At 41.3% G+C, this 20,864-nt stretch overlaps 1 protein-coding gene across 4 annotated transcripts in view; it reads left to right on the top strand.

The window, feature by feature from the left end:
- Zc3h12c (zinc finger CCCH-type containing 12C) overlaps positions 1-20,431 on the top strand; it is a 64,026-nt gene extending 43,595 nt beyond the window's left edge. For all 4 annotated transcript variants that reach the window (XM_076576271.1, XM_076576269.1, XM_042280936.2 and 1 more), the window contains exons 3-6: positions 4,595-4,734; positions 8,966-9,200; positions 12,381-12,487; positions 13,035-20,431. In XM_076576271.1, the coding sequence (XP_076432386.1) occupies positions 4,595-4,734; positions 8,966-9,200; positions 12,381-12,487; positions 13,035-14,431 (1,879 nt within the window). In that variant the 3' untranslated portion in view covers positions 14,432-20,431. The remainder of the gene's footprint in view (positions 1-4,594; positions 4,735-8,965; positions 9,201-12,380; positions 12,488-13,034) is intronic.
- The last annotated feature ends 433 nt before the right edge of the window (positions 20,432-20,864 follow it).

Below are 20,864 nucleotides of genomic sequence, written 5' to 3'. Positions count from 1 at the left end.
TGCCACATCTAGCACTAGTCCAGGGATGGACCTGCTGAGGGGCAGCAAGATGATGAAGAAAAGACAAACACAGGAAGGTTGGGTTGGGTGGACTCTACTCCATTCTGATGGAGAAACCATAGCAGCACCAGGAAGCTCAGCATGTTTGTTACAGAGTTAAACAGAGAGGGGGTTCTTGCTTGCAGCTGAACAAGGAGGTGGAATTATTACACACAGATAAACAAGGAGGCAGAGTTTATGGAGGACAGCTGCATCAGGGAGATGGGTTGAGCTAACCTTGGTAGGAGCAGTCTCTGGAGGGGAGCAGTCTTCAGGCTGTAAATGTCTGGGCAAGGGAGCTTTGTAGACGTTTTTGTGTACACTATCAGTATGAACACTCGGATATCCCAGCACACCACCACTACCAAGGAAGGCCCTCCCATTTCCCATGGGGCTGAGGCTGTGGGATCCTTGACATGCTGTGCCCACATCAGCAGCATACATTCCTTAGGATTTAACTCACTCAGGGCTTTCTCTGCGTGATACATATTTTTATTATATTCACTCCTCTCCCCCGAGGCTCACCCTTATCTCCTTACCCCCTCCCAGATTCTTGTCCTCTTGTTTTTAGTGACCCAGTGAGTCCAATTTGTGCTTCTCATATACTCACAAGTGTGGAGTCGTCCACTGGAGTATGGTTGACCTATGAAGGGCCACACCCAGGAAGGAACCTGACTTTCTGCCATCAGGAAGCAGTGAGCTGCCTGCACATGCGCCCTCCCCTCCTCCCATCCTTCCTCTGTGCTAGAATGTTGACTGGCTTGTGCAGACAGACACAGCTGCTGTAAGTCCATGAGTCCTATCATGTTCAGAAGACCCGTTTTTTTCTGGTCCTCCCCAGTCCTCTGGCTATCTCGACCTTTTCTCCCCATCTTCCACAATGGTCCCTAATTCTTAGGATGAAGGAGGTATAGGTGTCCTGTTTGTATCTGAGCACTCCACTGACAACATTCATTTTCAGTTGGAGGTTAGATTAGAAAATCTTGGACACTCAGGACTTACCCTGCACTTGCCTTTTATTTTTTTCATCCCCTTTCAAAGGCAGGAACATTGGCTTATGTCTACTTGAAATCTAAGACTAATTAGATAGAAGTCAGTGGCTAACTGCATTAAATTCAGCTTTGGGTTGCTGTAGGGTTTTACTGTACCTGGATGTAGAATTACTATGTTTTAGAGAAAGTATGCCCTCAACTTGGTAGTATTGCCAAATTGTTCTCCCAAATAGTTACATCAATTTACACTCCAACCTGTAATGTATGAGTTCCTATTTTCACACATTCTTGGCAACATCTGGTGTTTGCAGATTTTATTTTTACCCATCTGATGGGTGTGAAGTAGTGTCTCATTTTGGCTTTAATTTGCATTTTTACCATTGAGCATTTTGTGTTTATTGGTCATTTGGTTCCCTCTTCTGTGAAGTGACTTGGCTGTTGATGTAGCTCCCATGTGTTCTTGCAAAGATGTTCTCTTAGTTAATCTTTGCAGGGTTGTATGTGTCCATTAGATCAGCATTCAAATGATTGTTCCTTTCTTCTGTGTCTCTTAAGTAGCACTTAGTATGAGTATGGATTTGCTCATTTCTTCTAGTACTCCTGGGTTCTTCTGCCTTATCATTCCAGAGACAGAATCCAGAAGTATTGTAATTTCCTATGTTATGTGCCTCTTTGTAATAGCTTTGTAAATCCCTAAGAATGTTTTTCCTATATTTTCTCCTAGAATTAATAGAGTAATGCCAGCTTTCTTCGATTTATAGTATATTGGGGAAAATTATAAAGGCCACTCCACGTAGTTAAAAGGAAGATTTATTTAGTGGATGACTCACAAATGAAGGAATGGATAGGTCGCGGGGGTCTGGGGAAGGCGTATCGCAATCCAGCGGTGTTCTCTGGAGCTCTGCACAATCAATCTCCACCATCCAGGGTCCAGGCGCAGAGAGCGCGCCCAGAGCGAGCGCTTGCCCATCAAGCTCTCAGGTTTCCAGCACCTCCCCTCGCCCCGCCTCATAGGCGTGACAGTTGCCAGAGTCTCAATGGGGGTTGGAGCTCCCAGATCCAAGCTGGAATGGCTACCCACTACATCTCCCCCTTTTTGTCTAAATAAGAAGGTTCTAAACTAATACAAGACTATATACAAAGGAATGGTTATCAAATATTGTCCAGAAATAATGAGGGATAATGACCTAGATATGATGTAACTACAACCAATGCAAACAATATCAAGCAAGAAACACATTCTAAAATCCAGAGAAGTATAGAGCATAGGTAAACGGCATGTTATAAAGATCATTCAAAGGTGTCCTATCCTAAAGAACCTGAATCTAATACTTAATATGTTCTATCTAAGATATTATATATACTAAGTTGTAACTATAACTGCTAGTCTTCAATCTCATCAAAGACCTGAGAAGGAACATAATGGTACCTGAGAAATGGTAGACGGATGCAAGCAACTTCGGGAATCTTGTAAGAGTAGACCAAGACAGCTGGCAGCCTGGACAGTCACCTAATGTTTCTCAGCATTGTTGGTGCATTTAAATTGGCTGCAGGCCTAGAGTATCTGACAGACCATTTTCAGAAGCAGGATTTCTGAAAGACCATCTTACCCTGTCTTGGCAGAGTACAGTGGTCACTACCCACTACAATAGTATGCCTCATAGAAGTTAAGAAGAAGTTCAAATACAAATAGTAGAAAACTTCACTGTAGTTACTTAAGCAAGTGGAGAATTGTTTTTTCTCAGAGAACATGGTTGGATGTGTGTACACTGCTCAGAGTGCAGACTCTAACTTCGCCCTTTCTGTGGTCAGCCTTCGCCTTCTCTTCCTGCTTTCTTCCTCAGAAGGTTAGGGATGGGGAGCAGAGGGAAGTGAGACAGACAGCCTTGATTAGCCCAGCTGGGTTTGTGGCCTCCAGTCTCCTGCCCTGGCACCTCTAGAATTTAAATAGTCTGCTGTTTATACATAGTTTATGAACGATCTTTATTAATGGTCTTACTTTCTAGAGTGAGTGTGACAATTATCCTCTCTCAGCAAATGAAGCACCAGAAGGAAAACACTTATGCAGGCCTGTACTGAGAGCTGGAAGAAGCAATGACATTGTTAACTCTCATTGCCAGATAATACAGTTTACTAGCAAAGCATAATACAAATAGATCTCCAATCATTAAATCAAAGTAACACTGTAGTTAAGGTTTACCAAGTGGGGTGTATTTAGGAGTCCTTGCTGTATATAGTCTCTCCAGAGATAACTTGATTTTCCTAGGTTTGGGGTTTTTTTTGTTTGTTTGTTGTTTTGTTTTGTTTTTCAGAAGAAAGATGAGATTTCAGTCAGTATTTCCCATGAAACCTAATATATTGTACCTTTTGCTGTCCGGCAGCCTGTCTTACTTAGGAAATGTGACCTCAGATTCTTCCTTCTCCCATCCTCTGAACATTTCAGTGCATCTGATTTCACCTCTAGCCTTGTCCTGGACCATTAAAATAGGCCATGGACTATAAGCAGTCTGCATTTGCACTTTCAGCCTTCAGCATCTTCAAAGCAAGTAGATTTTATTTGTTTTATACTAAATTGATTTCCGTATGTTAGAAGGTTCGGTGCTTCCAACTAGGACAGTATATAATATCTGGTACATGTTAAAAGCTAGCAAAACATTTACCTATATTATTTTATTATGCCCTTTTTGTTCCAAGAAGAAAAAAACATGAGAAATGAAGCCTACAATGTTCATACTGGAAAAGAAGGCGACAGAGTGCATCCGAAGCAGGGAGCTTTTTCTTTAAGGACATTAGAATGTGTCATATTTAGTTACTAGAACAAAGGGTATAAGTAGAGCTGGTGCCAGGTAAGTAAGTGCTAACAGAATGGCCACACTGGCACTGCTAGTCCAGTTCTGAATGCCCTGTAGCCACCATTAATCTTGTCTGACACAGTGGTATTGAGCAGAACTCAGGGTAGGATAGATAGTGTTTGTGAATGTTTTTCCAGGTCAGTAAGCATGTGGTATTCATTTACACTCCTCACCTTTGTGCAATTTTTATTTTGTATTTGTGCAATATTTTTTTGTGTTATTTTACACACCTGAGCTTTGTGCATTACTTAGCCATTAAATGAAATACATAATTAAAATTCTTTAAAAAAACAAATATTTTAGAAAATGATAATGTTTTCCCCACTGGTTTTTATTTATTTGTGTGTGTGTGTGTGTGTGTGTGTGTGTGTGTGTGTGTGTGTAAGAGGTTTCTCTTTTTTACTGAAATTCTTCCTGTTGAATACTTTTTTTTACCCTAGCAACAAAAAGAAGTTATATCTTTTTATTAGTTAACCCTTGTGGCATAAAAGCTCACCTTTCTCTATTGTCTATATTCTCTCAGTTTTCTTTTTTTTTCACACAGATTCTGATTTTAACTAAGTTAATTGAAGTCAACAGCTTTAATTTTTCTGAGTTGTGTAACTTTAAATTTCAAATTTCTTACTATTATTATAATTATGTGACTGTTTCTTTTTATAAACTTGAATTTAGGTTTTGTTGTGCCTTAAGTATTCTAAAATAATTTTTCAGCCATGGAAACAAAGAAGTATTTTCCTGCAGAGGAATAAAATTGGCAGTGGATTGGTTTTTGGAAAGAGGCCACAAGGATATTACGGTTTTTGTTCCTGCTTGGAGAAAAGAGCAATCCCGACCTGACGCTCTCATCACAGGTAAGCTTGTTGCTAGTGGCTGTTCCTGCCCGTGACATACCCGTGCAAGCTGGCACGTGAGGGGTTCTCAGTCTGTTTCTGTTTATTCAATCTATGTGACGGCCATTGTCTTGCATGGAACATTTTTATTGTCCAGTTTGAAAATGATCTGATTATAGTAACTAGATACTGTATTGATTAGTTACTTTTCTGTTTCCGTGATAAAATGTGATGATGGAGTGAAGTTGGCAGCAGGAGTAGCTTAGGGTTCACAACTCAAGCAGAGCGGCATGCAGAGAGCATGGTGGGAACGGCATGAGTCTTCGGAAACTTCAGAGCCCACTCCCAGTGACACACCTCCCTAGTCCTTTCCAGACAGTTCCACCAATTGGGGACCAAATATTTCAAACATGAGCTTATGGGGACCATTCTCACTCAAACAGCACAGCTATGTAAGTTGGATAATTTTCATTTATATGGAAACTTGGACATCAAATTTTATAAAATTCTGACTCTTCTAGACATACTATTCTAGCTTTGGCATTCAGTCCGTAGTACTTGAGAAACCACACCGAAGCTCTTCAGAAACCACTTCCATCATCTATGAAATTAGCCTAGGCAGCTGTCAGGTTCTAATGGCTGTAGGACATAAAAAGTCTGTTAAGACCCTGGTGTATGTGACCCAGCCTCAAAAGAGGAGGTGACCAGAACCCAGTAATGCATTTATTTTTGCACTATTTTGTCACTTTTTTAATGTATGAGTTTGAGGCAAACATGCCCTCTTTAACTGTTAATTGTTGTTGAACATTTAAGTTATAGTGACTCACAGGCAGGATCCAGTCCTTCTCTCTCCCCCCTGTAGGCAGAACTAGAGAACTTTTCAGAGAGGGAAGGAGGAGTAGAAGGAATGAAGGAGACATAAACAGACGACTAGGCTTCCAATCAGAAAGATTGTTTTAAGGTTTTCTTTCTCTCTGCTGTCATTAGGGAATGTTAAAATAGGATGAGGGGAGTGGTAAGTATTGGTGGAGGCCAAAGCCAAAGGCTTTGTCCAGTCCAAAAGGAAATGGGGAGTAATGGCTATGGAAGGTGTGTATTGACATAAAAGTGCTTGCTGGCCTAGGATCACTCGGTGCCTGGGGCTCTCCTCAGCTCTTCTCACCCTGCCCTGTACCCTAAACTTCTGCAGCTCCTGGGCGTCCCTTCCCCAGCTTCTCTCTCATAGATGACTATGCACTGTCTTGTTCCTCACTCAGAGATGACCATGCACTCTCTTGCTCCTCACTCAGAGATGACCATGCACTGTCTTGTTCCTCACTCAGAGATGACCATGCACTGTCTTGCTCCTCACTCAGAGATGACCATGCACTCTCTTGCTCCTCACTCATAGATGATCATGCACTCTCTTGCTCCTCACTCATAGATGATCATGCACTGTCTTGTTCCCCACTCAGAGATGACCATGCACTGTCTTGTTCCTCACTCAGAGATGACCATGCACTGTCTTGTTCCTCTCTCATAGATGATCATGCACTCTCTTGCTCCTCACTCAGAGATGACCATGCACTCTCTTGCTCCTCACTCATAGATGATCATGCACTCTCTTGCTCCTCACTCAGAGATGACCATGCACTCTCTTGTTCCTCACTCAGAGATGACCATGCACTCTCTTGCTCCTCACTCAGAGATGACCATGCACTCTCTTGTTCCTCACTCAGAGATGACCATGCACTCTCTTGCTCCTCACTCAGAGATGACCATGCACTCTCTTGTTCCTCACTCAGAGATGACCATGCACTCTCTTGTTCCTCACTCAGAGATGATCATGCACTGTCTTGTTCCTCACTCAGAGATGACCATGCACTGTCTTGCTCCTCACTCAGAGATGATCATGCACTCTCTTGCTCCTCACTCAGAGATGACCATGCACTCTCTTGCTTGTGTTGTCCTGCTCTGTCCCATCCAGGAAAGGTATCTTCCCTTTGTCCAGCATCTCCAGCCTGTAGGTACTACTCCATGCCCCTAACCACTATCTCGTAGCCCTCTTGGACAAGCAGATTGTCTATTGCAGTGCTTATGCATAAAGTAACCCTTACTTTATTTAACAATAGCCCAAAGCAATACTAGCAATTTGGGTATTGACACGGAAAAGCTGTTAAGTACACCCTTGAAGTGAAAAGGTAGAACTTCTCAAATTTATAAAGAAGGGAAAAGTATATGCTGAGAAAGGTCATGTTCAACATCATTGTTAACAGTATATTGTTAGAATTGTTCCATTTTTGTGATGGTTCATTTTATGTCAACTTGACGCCAGCTAGCTTCATTTGGAAAATGGGAACCTCAATTAAGAAAATACCCCAACTAGATTAACCTGTCGGCAAGCCTATGGAACGCTTCCTTGATTGATAATTGATGTGGAAGGGCAGTACCACCTGGGCTGGGATGCTGTAAGCAAGCCTGCTGGTCAAGCTGCGAGGAACAAAGAGCAAACCAGTGAGCAGCATTCTTCTATGGCTTCCCTGGGACCATGGCCTGTATACTATAAGATGAAATAAACCCTTCCTCCCCAAGTTGTTTTTCTTCATGGTGTTTATCAACAGGAGAAAACCTAAGACATGTTTTTATAGGCTAATTTTGCTGTGCCTTATTTACAAATTGAGTTTTATCATAGATATGTATGTGAAGGTATATATATATATATATATGTATATATATATATATCTATATATCTGATTCTGTACTCTCCGTGTTTTCACTTGTAACTGGGGGTGGGTGTGTCTTGGAGTTTTTCCCAGTGGATAGGGGGCAGGAATTACTGTGCTCTTAGATTTTCACATTACACTTTAAGGAATGAGTCCCAAGAAAATAAGAAGGGATATATATAGGTGAAGGTTTAGAGCCAAAAATTCAGTGTAATATTATTTTCAATAGAAGAAAAATGAAAACCAAAGCAAACAACCATTGTTCAGGAAATAAAGGCCCATGAGTTACTCAGGAGCAAGATACAGGGAATGAACTAGAAACTTCAGAGTATGCAGCCTTTAGTGGTTCCTTTATCCATCCATTCCATAGACATTCATTGAGTAGCTACTAATGTGTTTCATGTGCTGGATGGATACAGAGCCCAGTGAGACAGGGCACTGTGCTGTCATAACTATAGCGTGCTGGATTCTATTACTGAATCCGGCCTGCAGGGTTTGCGCTAATTTTCTGTGAATTTGAAAGAGCTCAACAATTGCATATGATTGAAATACATTCAAGTTAGGTTAAAGGACAAGGTCCGTGGGGGGAGGGAGCTTCCTGGCTCCGCCTCTCCATGTGGTAACTCCTTTACTCCTTGCAGCCTGCACTGCATTTCAGAAACAAAGAGGCGGCGGGTTCAGTGAGATTGTGATTCCCTCATATGAACTGGAGAAAACCTTGAGTTTATGCATGATTGCTTATTCTGACACCCACGTTTCTCCCACTAGTCCATTCTGAACTTCAGTGACCACTAGGTAATAGGTAGTAACTATCTGTAGACTCTTTGGTGGGTTTTTGGAAATTATTAACTGACATTTGTTACCGCCTTTCGGGGGACAGGATGCAGAACATGGTGCCGTGCTTGTCCCAGCACTTCAGACCCACTGCCTTTGTTCCTGTGAACCTGTGTTTCCAAATGGGTCTTTGGCTTCCTTCATTACAACACCATCACATCTTCTGTTTAGAAAAACCAAAACAAAACTGTAAAACACACCCGCAGATGAGGAAAGTGCCTGTTGCTCAAAACTGAACCAGCCTAACAGCTCGGTGTGATTGTCCCCGTGGCGCGGTGCCTCAGAAGCTGGAGCGTCACGCTAGTGCTGTGACTTGAGCTCTTCTGACTGATGTTTCTAAAAGGATTGTTGAGAGTTCTAGATTATGCTCTGCCCATCAACTGTGAGCTGTAATCTCTACATTCCAGCTCTTATGAGAACTCTCCAGGAAGCTGGAGTGAAGACTCAGTGATCAAGAGCACTTGTTCTTGTAGAGAACTTGGGTTCAAGTCCCAGCACCCAGATGGCACTCAGTCATCTGTAACAACAGTTCCATGGCATCTAATAATCTTGTCTGACCTCTGTGGGTACCACACACACATACACCGACCTACATCAAGCAACACACTCATATCCATAAAATAAATATTTTTCCTTAAACACATTCTCATTGTATGAAAGTCATCAGTGTTTAACTATGTATCTACTCCTGAATTTCTACCCTGTTGTTATTGCAGACCAGGAAATTCTGCGGAAACTAGAGAAGGAAAAAATCCTGGTCTTTACACCTTCACGGCGCGTCCAGGGCAGGCGAGTGGTGTGCTATGATGACCGGTTCATCGTGAAGCTGGCTTTTGAGTCTGATGGTATAATTGTGTCCAACGATAACTACAGAGATTTGGCAAATGAGAAACCGGAATGGAAGAAGTTCATAGATGAGCGGTTATTAATGTATTCCTTTGTCAATGACAAGTAAGTAAGCCAGCTGTCCATAGCAGCCGCAGTACTAGCCTTCCCATTTTGCCACTGACCAGACCTGAGACTGGTTTCTTCTCACCACCAGTTTCCCATGAATCCTGATGGGAGCCAAAACTGAACACTTGTGCTATGGGAGGACAAGTGTGAGCTTTGTGCCCCTCCCTGAGCTGCTTTCACAGGACCTGAGGCCAAAGAAGTTTCTTAGACTCTATCTGAGGGACCTGGCTGACAGAACCATCTAGACTGCCCTCCCACGCCCACCCCAACCCTCGTCCCCCACCAAATGCCTGTCAAGTCAACTTAGAGCATGATAGCTTAATAAACACACACATGTTAAAAGTTGTGTTACCAAGGAAGACTGTGGTCATGATCACAGCCTTCAAATTGATAAAGGGACAAATGATATAAACAGGCACAAGTTATAAGAAGTAAATATATTTCCAGCCATAGAAGAAGTTTACCTATTAATGTAAACCCAAAAAGAGTTTTCTACCTGATTAATTCACAAAAATATGAACACTTGTGCTATTAAAGATGCGTAAACACTGGGGCTGGAGAGATAAGAGCACTGGCTGCTCTTCTTGAAGACCTAGGTTAAATTCTCAGCACGCACTTGGCAGTTCACAACCATCTGTAACTCCAGTTCCAGGGGATCCAGCACCTTCTCCTGACTTTCCTGAGCACTGCATGTACATGCTGCACAGACATGCACGCAAACACCCATACACAGAAAAATAAGAAAGTTTAAAAAATTAAAATGCATGAAAAGTGTTGTACAATTTAGCAAAAGCTTCAAAAATATGTTTACACCCTCAACCTTGCATTATTCCTTAGAATATATTAATGAGGAAAAAAGAAAGATCAAATGAGCTAATTTCTGTATTTAGAATTACAGGATTCCAAGGCAACTAAGCACACAGAAAAATCAGTCAAGTTACAATGCATCCCTGCTGCAGAATTGCTCAGTGATTCACTGAGAAATGTGGAAAGTGGCTGTGTTGGCACACGGCTATGATCTCAGCATTATACAGGCTGAGACAGGAGAATAACAAGTTCAAGGCCACTTGGACTGCATAGTAACACTGTCAGAAAAGGAGGGAAGAAACATGGAAATAATTTATGTCCCAAGGCTGGGATGGAATCTGTGGCCTCACTCAGGCTAGTCACATGCTCTACCACTGAACTACATCCATAACCCCCGGTTTTTCACGGAACATTGCCATTTTGCTTTTGTAATAGTAACACAATTTACTAAGTGTTTTCTTTAGCCATTTTGATTGTTCCTCATTGAGTTTTTATATTGTGCACATTCTCATTTTGTAGGTAAACTCTTGGAGTTATTTCAAGTTAGAACAAGGATGTAACAAGTATTAGCATTTATTTCTGTGCATGATATGAATTCTTCTTTCCTCCATTTGATACTCAGTCCAATGATAAGCTTGTGTCCTTAGATTTAGTTCCTTCTCTTAGTAGTAGGGGTCAAAGCCAGGACCTCACGTGTGCATGCTAGGCAAGCATACTGCTACACTGAGTTACAACCTTACTGCTTTTGTTTCTAAGTGTTTTTGAGAAAGGGTTTTATGTAGGCTGACCTTGAACTCATTTTACAGCTTACAGTCCTGTTGCCTTAACCTCTTCGAGGCCCTCTGCCAAGTAACTAGGATTTCAGATCTGTGACATCATACCTGATTGATTGATTGATTGATTGATTGATTGATTGATTCTCTGTGTAGCTCTGGTTGTCCTGGAAACTTGCTTTGTAGACCAGGCTGGCCTCGAACTCACAAAGATCTGCCTGCCTCTGCCTCTGCCTCCTGAGTGTTGGGATTAAAGGTGTGTGCCACCACTGCCTGGCTAAGATCTGATCTTAAAAAACCATTTTCCTTAAAATGGGATCTTGTTCTGCTATCTAAGCTGGCCTCAGAGGCTTGCCCTCCTACCTCAGGCAGCTGGGATCACAGGCGTGCTCTGCCTCCTTACAACTTACTTTTTCCATCTCCACTGAGAAGCCATTGCTATAGTGGGAAGAGAACAGACATCAGGGTCATGTATAATTGAATCATGACTTTGTCGTTGGATGTTGGACACAATGTGACTTAGTTCATCTGAGCTTAAATTAGAATTCTGGATTGAGCTGTGAAATGGAGCTGGAACTGGGAAATGAAGTGCTGTGTGTAGCACATCTGGCAATAGTGGCAGCAAGTGAGTCTCTTGTCCTCACTGCTGTCCCTCCCCTCTTTCCCTGATCAACTGCTCCACGCCCCCCCCACACACACTACACACACACACGCACACGCACACGCACGCACGCACGCATGCATGCATGCATGCACGCACACATGCCCTTGCAAGACTGGTGTTCCTAAAATGCTCTGGTAATCATTTTTCAAATCCTTTCAAGCATCCCAAGACTGGGAAGAAGGGGGGGGGGAGCATTGTTAGGACATGCTGTTGTAGATGTAACCAACCGTCTTATTAAATAAGAAACACAGAAACAATGTAAAAGAGAGAGCCGAGAAGTCAGAGCTCAGAGCTAAAATCTCACCCTTCCTCCTGCTGTCCCAGCTTCGCGAAAAGAGACCTACTTCCTGTCGGTTCGTTTTTTTATAGTATGTTGTTCTGCCTTCTCATTGGTTGTAAACCCAAACACATGACTGCCTCGTCACTGTCTGAATGTACAGCCCCCTAGGTCTTAAAGGCATATGTCTCCAATGCTGACTGTATCCCTGAACACACAGAGATCTTATGGGATTAAAGGCGTGTGCCACCACCGCCACACTCTTGCTATGGCTCTAATAGCTCTGACCCTGAACACACAGATATCTATGGGATTAAAGGCGTGTGCCACCACCGCCACACTCTTGCTATGGCTCTAATAGCTCTGACTCCCAGACAACTTTATTTATTAACATACAATCAAAATAATAATTCAGTACAATTAGATTACCACCACATGCTGTCTCAAAATTGATTAAATTAAAACAGATACAAGTTCAGGAGAAAGCTGCACTTTATAGGAAAACTTGATGTAAAGTTTGGGTTTCTTTAATCTTATAAATATTAACCAAGATACTTGGATTAAAATTTCAAAGAAAATAGAATGAGTGACTATATCACTGGGATTAAATTGCCCTTCCTCTGGGGTGTCATTTTTTATTATTGTCTCTGTAACAGGTTCATGCCCCCTGATGACCCGCTTGGAAGACATGGCCCAAGTCTAGATAATTTTCTGAGGAAGAAACCCATTGTTCCTGAGCACAAAAAGCAACCTTGTCCATATGGTAAGTGTCCTTATGAATACTTTACGTGTACCTTTAGAGCACAATGTACTGTTAAACTTTGGCTAATATAAATAAACATTGAAAAATCTCAGATGGTATACTAGGTGGTTCTTTTGATTATAATTAAATTTAAGAAAGTGTGTTAGTCTGTTTTTACCTATTTGGGTTCAATATATGAATTTCTCTGAGTGAAAATATGGTCAGAAAATAGTGGTAATTCTGTTTGAAGTTAGTTTTTATGGGAATGAAAATTCTTCTATCTAGGGACAAATCAGATAAGCATAGCTTTATCGAGTTACAGCAGTACAGTTGCTCTTGATGGCAGAATTTCCCACACAGTTGTAAGGACGTGGAAGGGAAAAGGCAGATATGCGAGTTTCCTCAGCGCTCTTCATAGTAAGCAAGAAGACCGAGGAGCGTCAGGAACAGACTAAGACCCAGCCGCCTGCCATTTCTGCCTTTGTTGTCAGGGGCAGATCGGCGTGCTTCACTAGCTGTGGAGGATCTCGGGGTGTGCTCCTTTGCCTGACTGACTTTGTTTCCATAGGGAAGAAGTGTACCTACGGACACAAGTGCAAATATTACCACCCAGAGCGGGGCAGTCAGCCGCAGCGGTCAGTAGCTGATGAACTGCGTGCCATGTCTAGAAACACAGCCACCAAACCCACCAACGAAGGGGGACTGGTGAAGAGCAACAGTGTTCCTTGTAGCACCAAGGTTGATAGCACTTCGGACGGTAAGCGAGGTGCTCCAAAGAGGCAGTCAGACCCGAGCATAAGGACTCATGTCTACCAAGACATAGAGGAAAAGCTTCCCACCAAAAACAAATTGGAAACCAGGTCTGTACCTTCCTTAGTTAGTATACCGGCCACTTCTACTGCAAAACCCCAAAGCACTACATCTTTAAGCAATGGCCTTCCATCTGGAGTTCATTTCCCACCTCAGGATCAAAGACCACAGGGGCAGTACCCTCCAATGATGATGGCAACCAAAAATCATGGAACGCCAATGCCTTATGAACAGTATCCAAAATGTGACTCTCCTGTGGACATTGGATATTATTCCATGTTGAATGCATATTCAAATCTGAGCATCTCAGGCCCCCGAAGTCCTGAAAGGCGTTTCTCCTTAGACACTGACTATCGAGTCAATTCCGTAGCTTCCGACTGCAGCAGTGAGGGGAGCCTGAGCTGTGGGAGCAGTGACTCCTATGTGGGGTACAGTGAGCGCTCCTACGTCAGCTCTCCTGACCCACAGCTGGAGGAGAATCTCAAGTGTCAGCACGTGCACCCTCACAGCCGCCTTAACTCCCAGCCCTTCCTGCAGAATTTCCACGACCCCTTAACCAGAGTGCAAAGTTACAGTCACGAAGAACCAAAGTTCCATCACAAGCCTCCTCTTCCACACCTGGCTATGCATCTGCAGCACCCTGCTGTGGCTGCCCGCTCCAGCTGTCCCGGGGATTACCCCTCTCCACCAAGCTCCGCACACTCTAAGGCACCACACCTAGGGAGGTCCTTAGTGGCCACGAGAATAGACAGCATTTCTGATTCTCGACTCTATGATAGTTCTCCTTCAAGACAAAGAAAGCCTTACTCACGCCAGGAAGGCCTGGGAAGCTGGGATAGGCCAAGCTACGGGATGGATGCATATGGCTATCGGCAGACATACTCTTTACCCGATAACTCCACACCCCCGTGCTATGAGCCAGTCACCTTCCAGAGCCTGCCTGAGCAGCAGGAGCCCACCTGGCGAGTCCCGTACTGTGGCATGCCACAGGATCCTCCGAGGTACCAGGACAACCGAGAGAAGATTTATATCAACTTGTGCAACATCTTCCCACCTGACCTTGTAAGGCTCGTCATGAAAAGGAATCCTCATATGACAGATGCCCAGCAGCTTGCTGCAGCCATCTTAGTGGAAAAATCTCAGCTGGGTTATTGAAAAGATGATGCATCTTTGTGGTGTTGAGTAGTTTTTTGTTCAGCTCAGATGCTGAGGGAGGTTTGCTACAATAGCACATGTGCTCTCCTTCTCAGCAAGGAGGTTATATAGTATCCATTGTTGTGAACTACTGTATCATGGAATCTGTATGGAACCCCACTTGGTGGACGGATCACGGGATTGCTTTACATTCAAACTCTTTTTTAAACATTTCCTTTTTAAAGCTATACACTTGGCTGGAAGTTTCTCCAGTTTGATTTAATAGATGTATCTGTGATCTTTGATATTCCTCTTTGGTGCATCAGGGGTTTATATGCAGCACTTTTTATCCTTGTTTCCTGTCTTATTAACTTGGTGTTTGTCTGTCAACTGCAAGCAATTGCAGTACCTTCAAAATGTGGAGGTACTGGACTAGACCTAGCAAACTATTTCCTCAAGCCAAGCTTAACTAGAATCCTTTACAGCTTTTTAAGTTATTTTTATTTGGGGAAAGTGGGCTTCTTTGTGCTATAATCATTATTTATAGAAACAAAGATATACTACAGCACTGACTTTATATTTTAAACAAAATGTAAGTTACCAGTTATATTAAAATGAGTAATAGTATATATTAGAATGATTTTCAGTATGGCACTTTTTATTATTTTATTTTTGTTTGGATGTTTCCTGTTAAGAAAAATAGTTGATTTTAAATGGTCAGTTTAAAAGAAAGCAGATGCAATCAATGGAAAAAAATGTTTCCATTTCCTTTTTTATGAATAAGGCAAAAGCCTTAACTATTACAGGTTAAAGCTTTGTTTTCCAGCTAAAATGTGCTTCTTGACAGTAGAAATGAGATGACCGAAGCCCTGGCTTTCCATTAACGTGTGTTTTGATGTCTGTCTTTCTGTGGGAGGCACAATACTGGATGAATAACCCTTTCACAGTTCTTGCCTGTTTTTAATGAATCTAAGTATTCTCAATGCAACTTTTCTACTTAATACACTCTAGCTTTCCTGCTATTTATCAAGGCTGGCCTGAGGTGGTCTGATGATGTGTTGAGGATATGCAACATTTATTGATACTGCACTATAGAAATGGCAATGGAGGACATGTAAATGGTAACTTAAATTTTTTGTAAGATATTGTATATTTTCCATTTTCCTGAAGGTAGTTTTTTGGGGGGCCTATTATATTATTAAGGCCAGACTCTTGCCACAAATAGTGTAGTTTTAGATACAGACTAAAGTCTGTTCTAGTATTAGTAAGGGATATTTCTGGTTGCAAAGTCATGGGTTATGCTTGCTGTAGTGACATTTCTGAGGATTGGAAGATGGGTTATGATCAGTGCAGACAGAGTTGTGCTGGACAGAATTTGACCCTGAATCACTTCATGTAGAGGACAAGTCCAGCTCTGGTCTGTCATCAGCCTGGATGCTCTGGTCTCGGTGGTCCTGCAGCCTGAGAGAGGCAAAGCCCTGAAAACCAGAAAGTACCTTTTACTGTTGATACAAATTGTATCTTTTTAACAATAAGAACTATTTTGATTTGTAGATCTAGTTAAAAACACAAATGTGTAACTATAATTAGACTTTTGGGCAACATTTTATCCCTTATTTAAATACAAAATTTTAAAGTAAAATTGAAGACTAGAATAGGATAGAAAATAAAACTAACAATTAAGATAAATAAGGGTGTCTGTCTTAGTTTTATATATTAAAATATATTAAATAAATTTATTGGCATTTTCTTTCTCCTAAAAACTTACCTAGTGTGAACTTATCTTAAAATAAAGGTAAAATGCTGCCTGAAAATAACGTCCAAGCATCTTCGACTAGGATAACATTTTCCCTACTCGTGTGACACTGTGTGTCGCATGGAGCAGGGCTTGGGTACACAGTAAATGCTTCGAAACGGCATTGTGCATATTAGCATATCCAATAATCTGAACCATGTTCAGCAAACTTAGTTCAGGAGAGTGATGTTCTGCAGTTACTGCTGTTGTGTTGGAGTGAGTGTGGCGCACATCTTTACCAAGAGTGGTGCAGGTGGTGTCACAGCGGCCATTCCGAGTGGCGTCTGTAGAGTGGCACCGCTGACTTGTGAGACTGTCCTTGGCTTGGTCAGTCACTCGCTGAAGGACAGGTGGAACTGTGGAGGCCAAATGAGCGTCAGAAGCAGGGTTGCAGAGGAGAGCTCCTTCCAGCCCGTCTCCCCAGGCAGTGTGCGGCTGGAGCGGGGGTCCCTTCAGGTGAGCAAGTCACTTTTGCTTCATTTTAGCACTGTGATTATTTGGAAATGGGCAAACTTGACTAGAAAGACTTAAGGGAGACCTTAGGGAAGAAGGATATGACTTTTCAAATTTGGCCTTCTAATGATTTTAGCTGACTAGTTACCCTCCTTTTCATCTTTAACAGAATCCATGCCACTGTCATGGAGTGGGCAGCCCTGACCCACCCACACCTACGTTTCTCAGTACCATTAGCTGTGTGCTAAGGAAAAGTTTTCTGAGGACAGGAGGACAGTCTGTCCCCTTTAGTGAAGCACCAACGTTGCTTGCAGAGTTTAATGTAATTGGCAGACTTTAGCTACATCCAATTCTCAAATATCTCAAGTTATAAGTAACAGGAGTCCGTTATTAAGCTCATAGCTGATCATAAACCTTAATTTTAGCTAAAATATTTCTTCCCAATTGCTAATTCTTATTTACCAGACTTTCTAAAATAAATAAATAAACCTGAAAATGGTGTGTTAATAAGCAGTAAAAATGTCAGAATTGGTCAGCTGATTAAAAAGGACTCAGACTGGAATATTCTGCCCCTGAATATAATAGACAGTTGACTGTACTTCATGCAGTAATTAGCAGTTTGTTTGTCCCTGTGTCTTAGTCCAGAGGGAATAGTACCTAACTGGCCAAAGTGGCCCTTAGAATTTCCTCTTTTCTTGCATGTCATACAGATGTTTTCAGTCCCATTATCCTAATGGGAGTTTGTCACTGACCTAAACAGTGAAAGTAATGGTCACCAGTATAAAATAGTTGACACTGGTGGAAACTTGAATTTTGTGTTTTTATGAAAATACATTTATGAGAATATGTAATATACCTGAAGATGGTGTTTTATATATACACACATTTGTTATGAAGTATTAAAAAAATGGGGGGTTGTCTTTTAATGGATAGCATTTTCCTGCTTGAACTATGTTTCTTTGAGTTGTGTGACCAAGTCCAGGGTCTGTTTGACCAATGATAAGATTCAGAACTACATACATGGAAGGAAACACTTGGTTGGTTTTATTCTTGGTATTTTAAAGATTATTTTGATAATTTTAATAGAATGTGTAATTTTTAAATACACAAAAGTAGTATTGATTATACAAATGATTATTTAACATGTCTTTTATGGATGTATCTATATGTATATAGACAGTAATATATTTATAAAACAAATATACTTTATGTTGTATTTTTTAGTTTATGATAGATGTGAGGAATGTGTGTGTGTGTGTATGTATGTATGTATGTATGTATGTATGTATACACATGTATCAATGCCTGTCTGCTGTCTGCCTTTCTGTATGTGAAAGCTGAAACCCTTTCCCTGACTTGCTGGTATATGCCCTAAATTGTATTTGGTTTGTGTTTCTCCTTTTTCTATCCTGTTTCCTTATTCAAGAGAAAATAAGAGAGACAGTTTTCTAGTCTCTCTGTTGCTGGGTGGCTCTTCCATTTTATTAATCTCTAATCCTTAGAGAATACCTGACATCAAGCAGATTATGGCTAGAGATAATATATATTATTAAATATATTAAAAGTGAAAAATCCAGCTGTAGTGTAAAAGTTTCAGGATGAACAAAATAAAGCATAGAAGACTGTCACACAAACTTCAGAATGCGAGGAAGCCAGGTACCTGCGTGTGAAGGCAAAGACATTGTGTTCTAGATGCTTTAGGAATTAAACCCTAGGTGATGTGCCAACAACTCTTTCTGTATAGGATCTGGTAATAAATAATTCAGGCCTCTCAGAGAATCAAAGAGTCTTTTAAAAACTGCTCACCTTTGCCTTTACAGTGTAAAAGCCACAGGCAGCATATAGATAAAAATGTGACTTTTTAGATAAGATTTTATGTACAGAAACAAGCATCAGGGCAGTTTTTACCTGTGGGCCATTCCTCAGCCCTGCCCTTAAGGAAGAAAGCCAGACATTGCGCACGCAGTAAGTTCTGGTGTGTGTTAATATCATAAATACTAGCTGCATGTCAGCAAACATCTAGAGGTAATAGATAGTCACTGGCGTCCTTCAGAAGATGACGTGCGGCAGTCATTTCAAAGCACTTTCATGCATTTATGCTGAGTTCACACACCCATCAGTTCAGATGTTTCTTGTCTAACCAACAAATCTGCCAAAAGAGTATTGAAATTTTTCTCTGAGCTTTGAGTTTCTATTTATGAATTAGAATCCTTTATCTTTTGTTTTTTTAATGGCCTCGTGGACCAAAAAAAAAAAAAAAAAAAAAAAGTCTGTTTTAAAACTTAGCCACAACTAGCCATAATTAGCCACAACTTTTTCAAAGATTGTATTTGTCAGTTACATTTTTCTGTTGACTTTGTCTTCTGATACTCACCAGACCTATCATTCTTTACAAGTGGTTTTAAAGATTAACATACTATAATTTCACAGTTTAGGGTTTTTCTGTAATATTTAAAACCGAGTAGTCTAACAGCTATAATGATTGTATTTCTTACATTGTCACTCTTAATAAGAAACACGTGTGTCTTCTTTCTCTGTCCAGATGCTTACTATAGAGGTTTTGGATACTTTAGGGACTGCCATGGGAGTGATGTTCTTATGATCACCTGTGAGTCTGAATGATTGGAGGTGAACACTGCTGAGCATGCTCATTCCCAGGGCTTCATCCATGGACCACAGCAATAACACTATCTTCATGGGATTGTTAAAAAGCTAGGAAAACCACCACCCACTTCAGTAGTTACACTGCCTTTTAAGGTTGGAGTGCGACTCTGGCTTCCCAGTGTTTATGTTCCTTCTGTCATGCTCCCACCTCCTTGCCTGTTATGACAACACTGTCATATGTGTACAGGACTTTCCCCTAGATCCGCAATCCTTCGGATTTAATCACGGTTTCAGGTTTTGGCCATTTGGCAGTAGAAAATGTCTATGCATGTTTTCATTCTTTATAAACTTGTAAGGTTTCATTTCTTAAACCATGTACTGACTTTCTATCCAGGTATTTCAGGTGAACAACAAGATGTTTCCCAGCAGAGCTTTACCAACTCCTCTCTAAAGCAGCTTATGTCTCACAGGAAAAAGAAACCCAGTGGTTGTTTTGTAAGCATGCACACATATTTGTGTATGTGTGTGTGTGTGTGTGTGTGTGTGTGTGTGTGTGTGTGTGTGTATGTGTGTATGTGTATATGTACACACACACACATATTTAGATTTAGATTTCCCCTGGGTTTTTTAAATTATAAACTTTCTACCTTCTGTTAAATACCCACAAATGGTCAAATACTACAGACATGGTATACCCTCTCTGTCAGGTTTCCTTTCGCTCCTGACTATAGTTGTATGCTGGTAGAGAACTTCCTTATTGATCCTTCACTTTTCTTATAGGAAAAAGAAAATAAAGAATATGTTTAGAGCAACCATTTTATAAACATATTATTCTGTTTATCTCTGTCTGTTCTGTGTGTTTCTGTAATGGGATTTTTACAGTTCCAAAAGCAGTGGAACCAGCTGTAGAGGGGGAAATACTAAATCACCACTGTTCCTGTGATAGGTCGTTGTTTCATGAAGAAATTGATCTCTGTGACAGCACAGATACTAAATGAACAAAGTATTTTCCTTCTCTCTTCCCCTGGCTTGCCTGAATTCTGTGGTTAATGACATTGGGCTTCTTTGTAGGATGTGCACATGTTCAGCATCAATGTAAATGTTAGAGCCACAAATAACTCCTATTAAACTGAAATTAAATGTCAAAAATAACTAGTCATGACTCAAAACATGGTGAGAGTGTTTTCTTTCTGTTTGTCTCTAAAGTGATTTGTTTCTGGTGATTCTGAAATGTCTGGTTGTCTAGCTAAGACTGTGATTGCGGATAAGGACTTTGTCCACTGAGTTTACAGAAAGGCTGGATGGTACAGTGTCCTTGTTCTGATGAAGGCCAGCAAGGATTAAAGGGTATTGAAAAGACTTCTCTTGGTGGGGTAGTGTGGTACACCAGCTTGGGGCACTGGTGCATGTGAACCCTAAACAAGCTTCACATGCATCCTTCAAGGTCACTTCCATGTAGTTAAGCTGGAGTCTAAAAACAAGACAGTCAACATGAGTAAGTAAGTATTAAAAGGAAAAACCTAATAAATTTTATCTTGTTAATAGTTGAGACTCAAAACGCTAGATCACTATAGGTCGATGTTTCATTTCTTCCAGAGGTTA

The sequence above is a fragment of the Peromyscus maniculatus genome, chromosome 7, assembly GCF_049852395.1.
Source record: "Peromyscus maniculatus bairdii isolate BWxNUB_F1_BW_parent chromosome 7, HU_Pman_BW_mat_3.1, whole genome shotgun sequence".
Classification (NCBI taxonomy): Eukaryota; Metazoa; Chordata; class Mammalia; order Rodentia; family Cricetidae; genus Peromyscus; species Peromyscus maniculatus.
The sequence above is the reverse complement of the archived record's forward strand: the minus strand, read 5'-3'. Positions and strand labels throughout refer to the sequence as shown.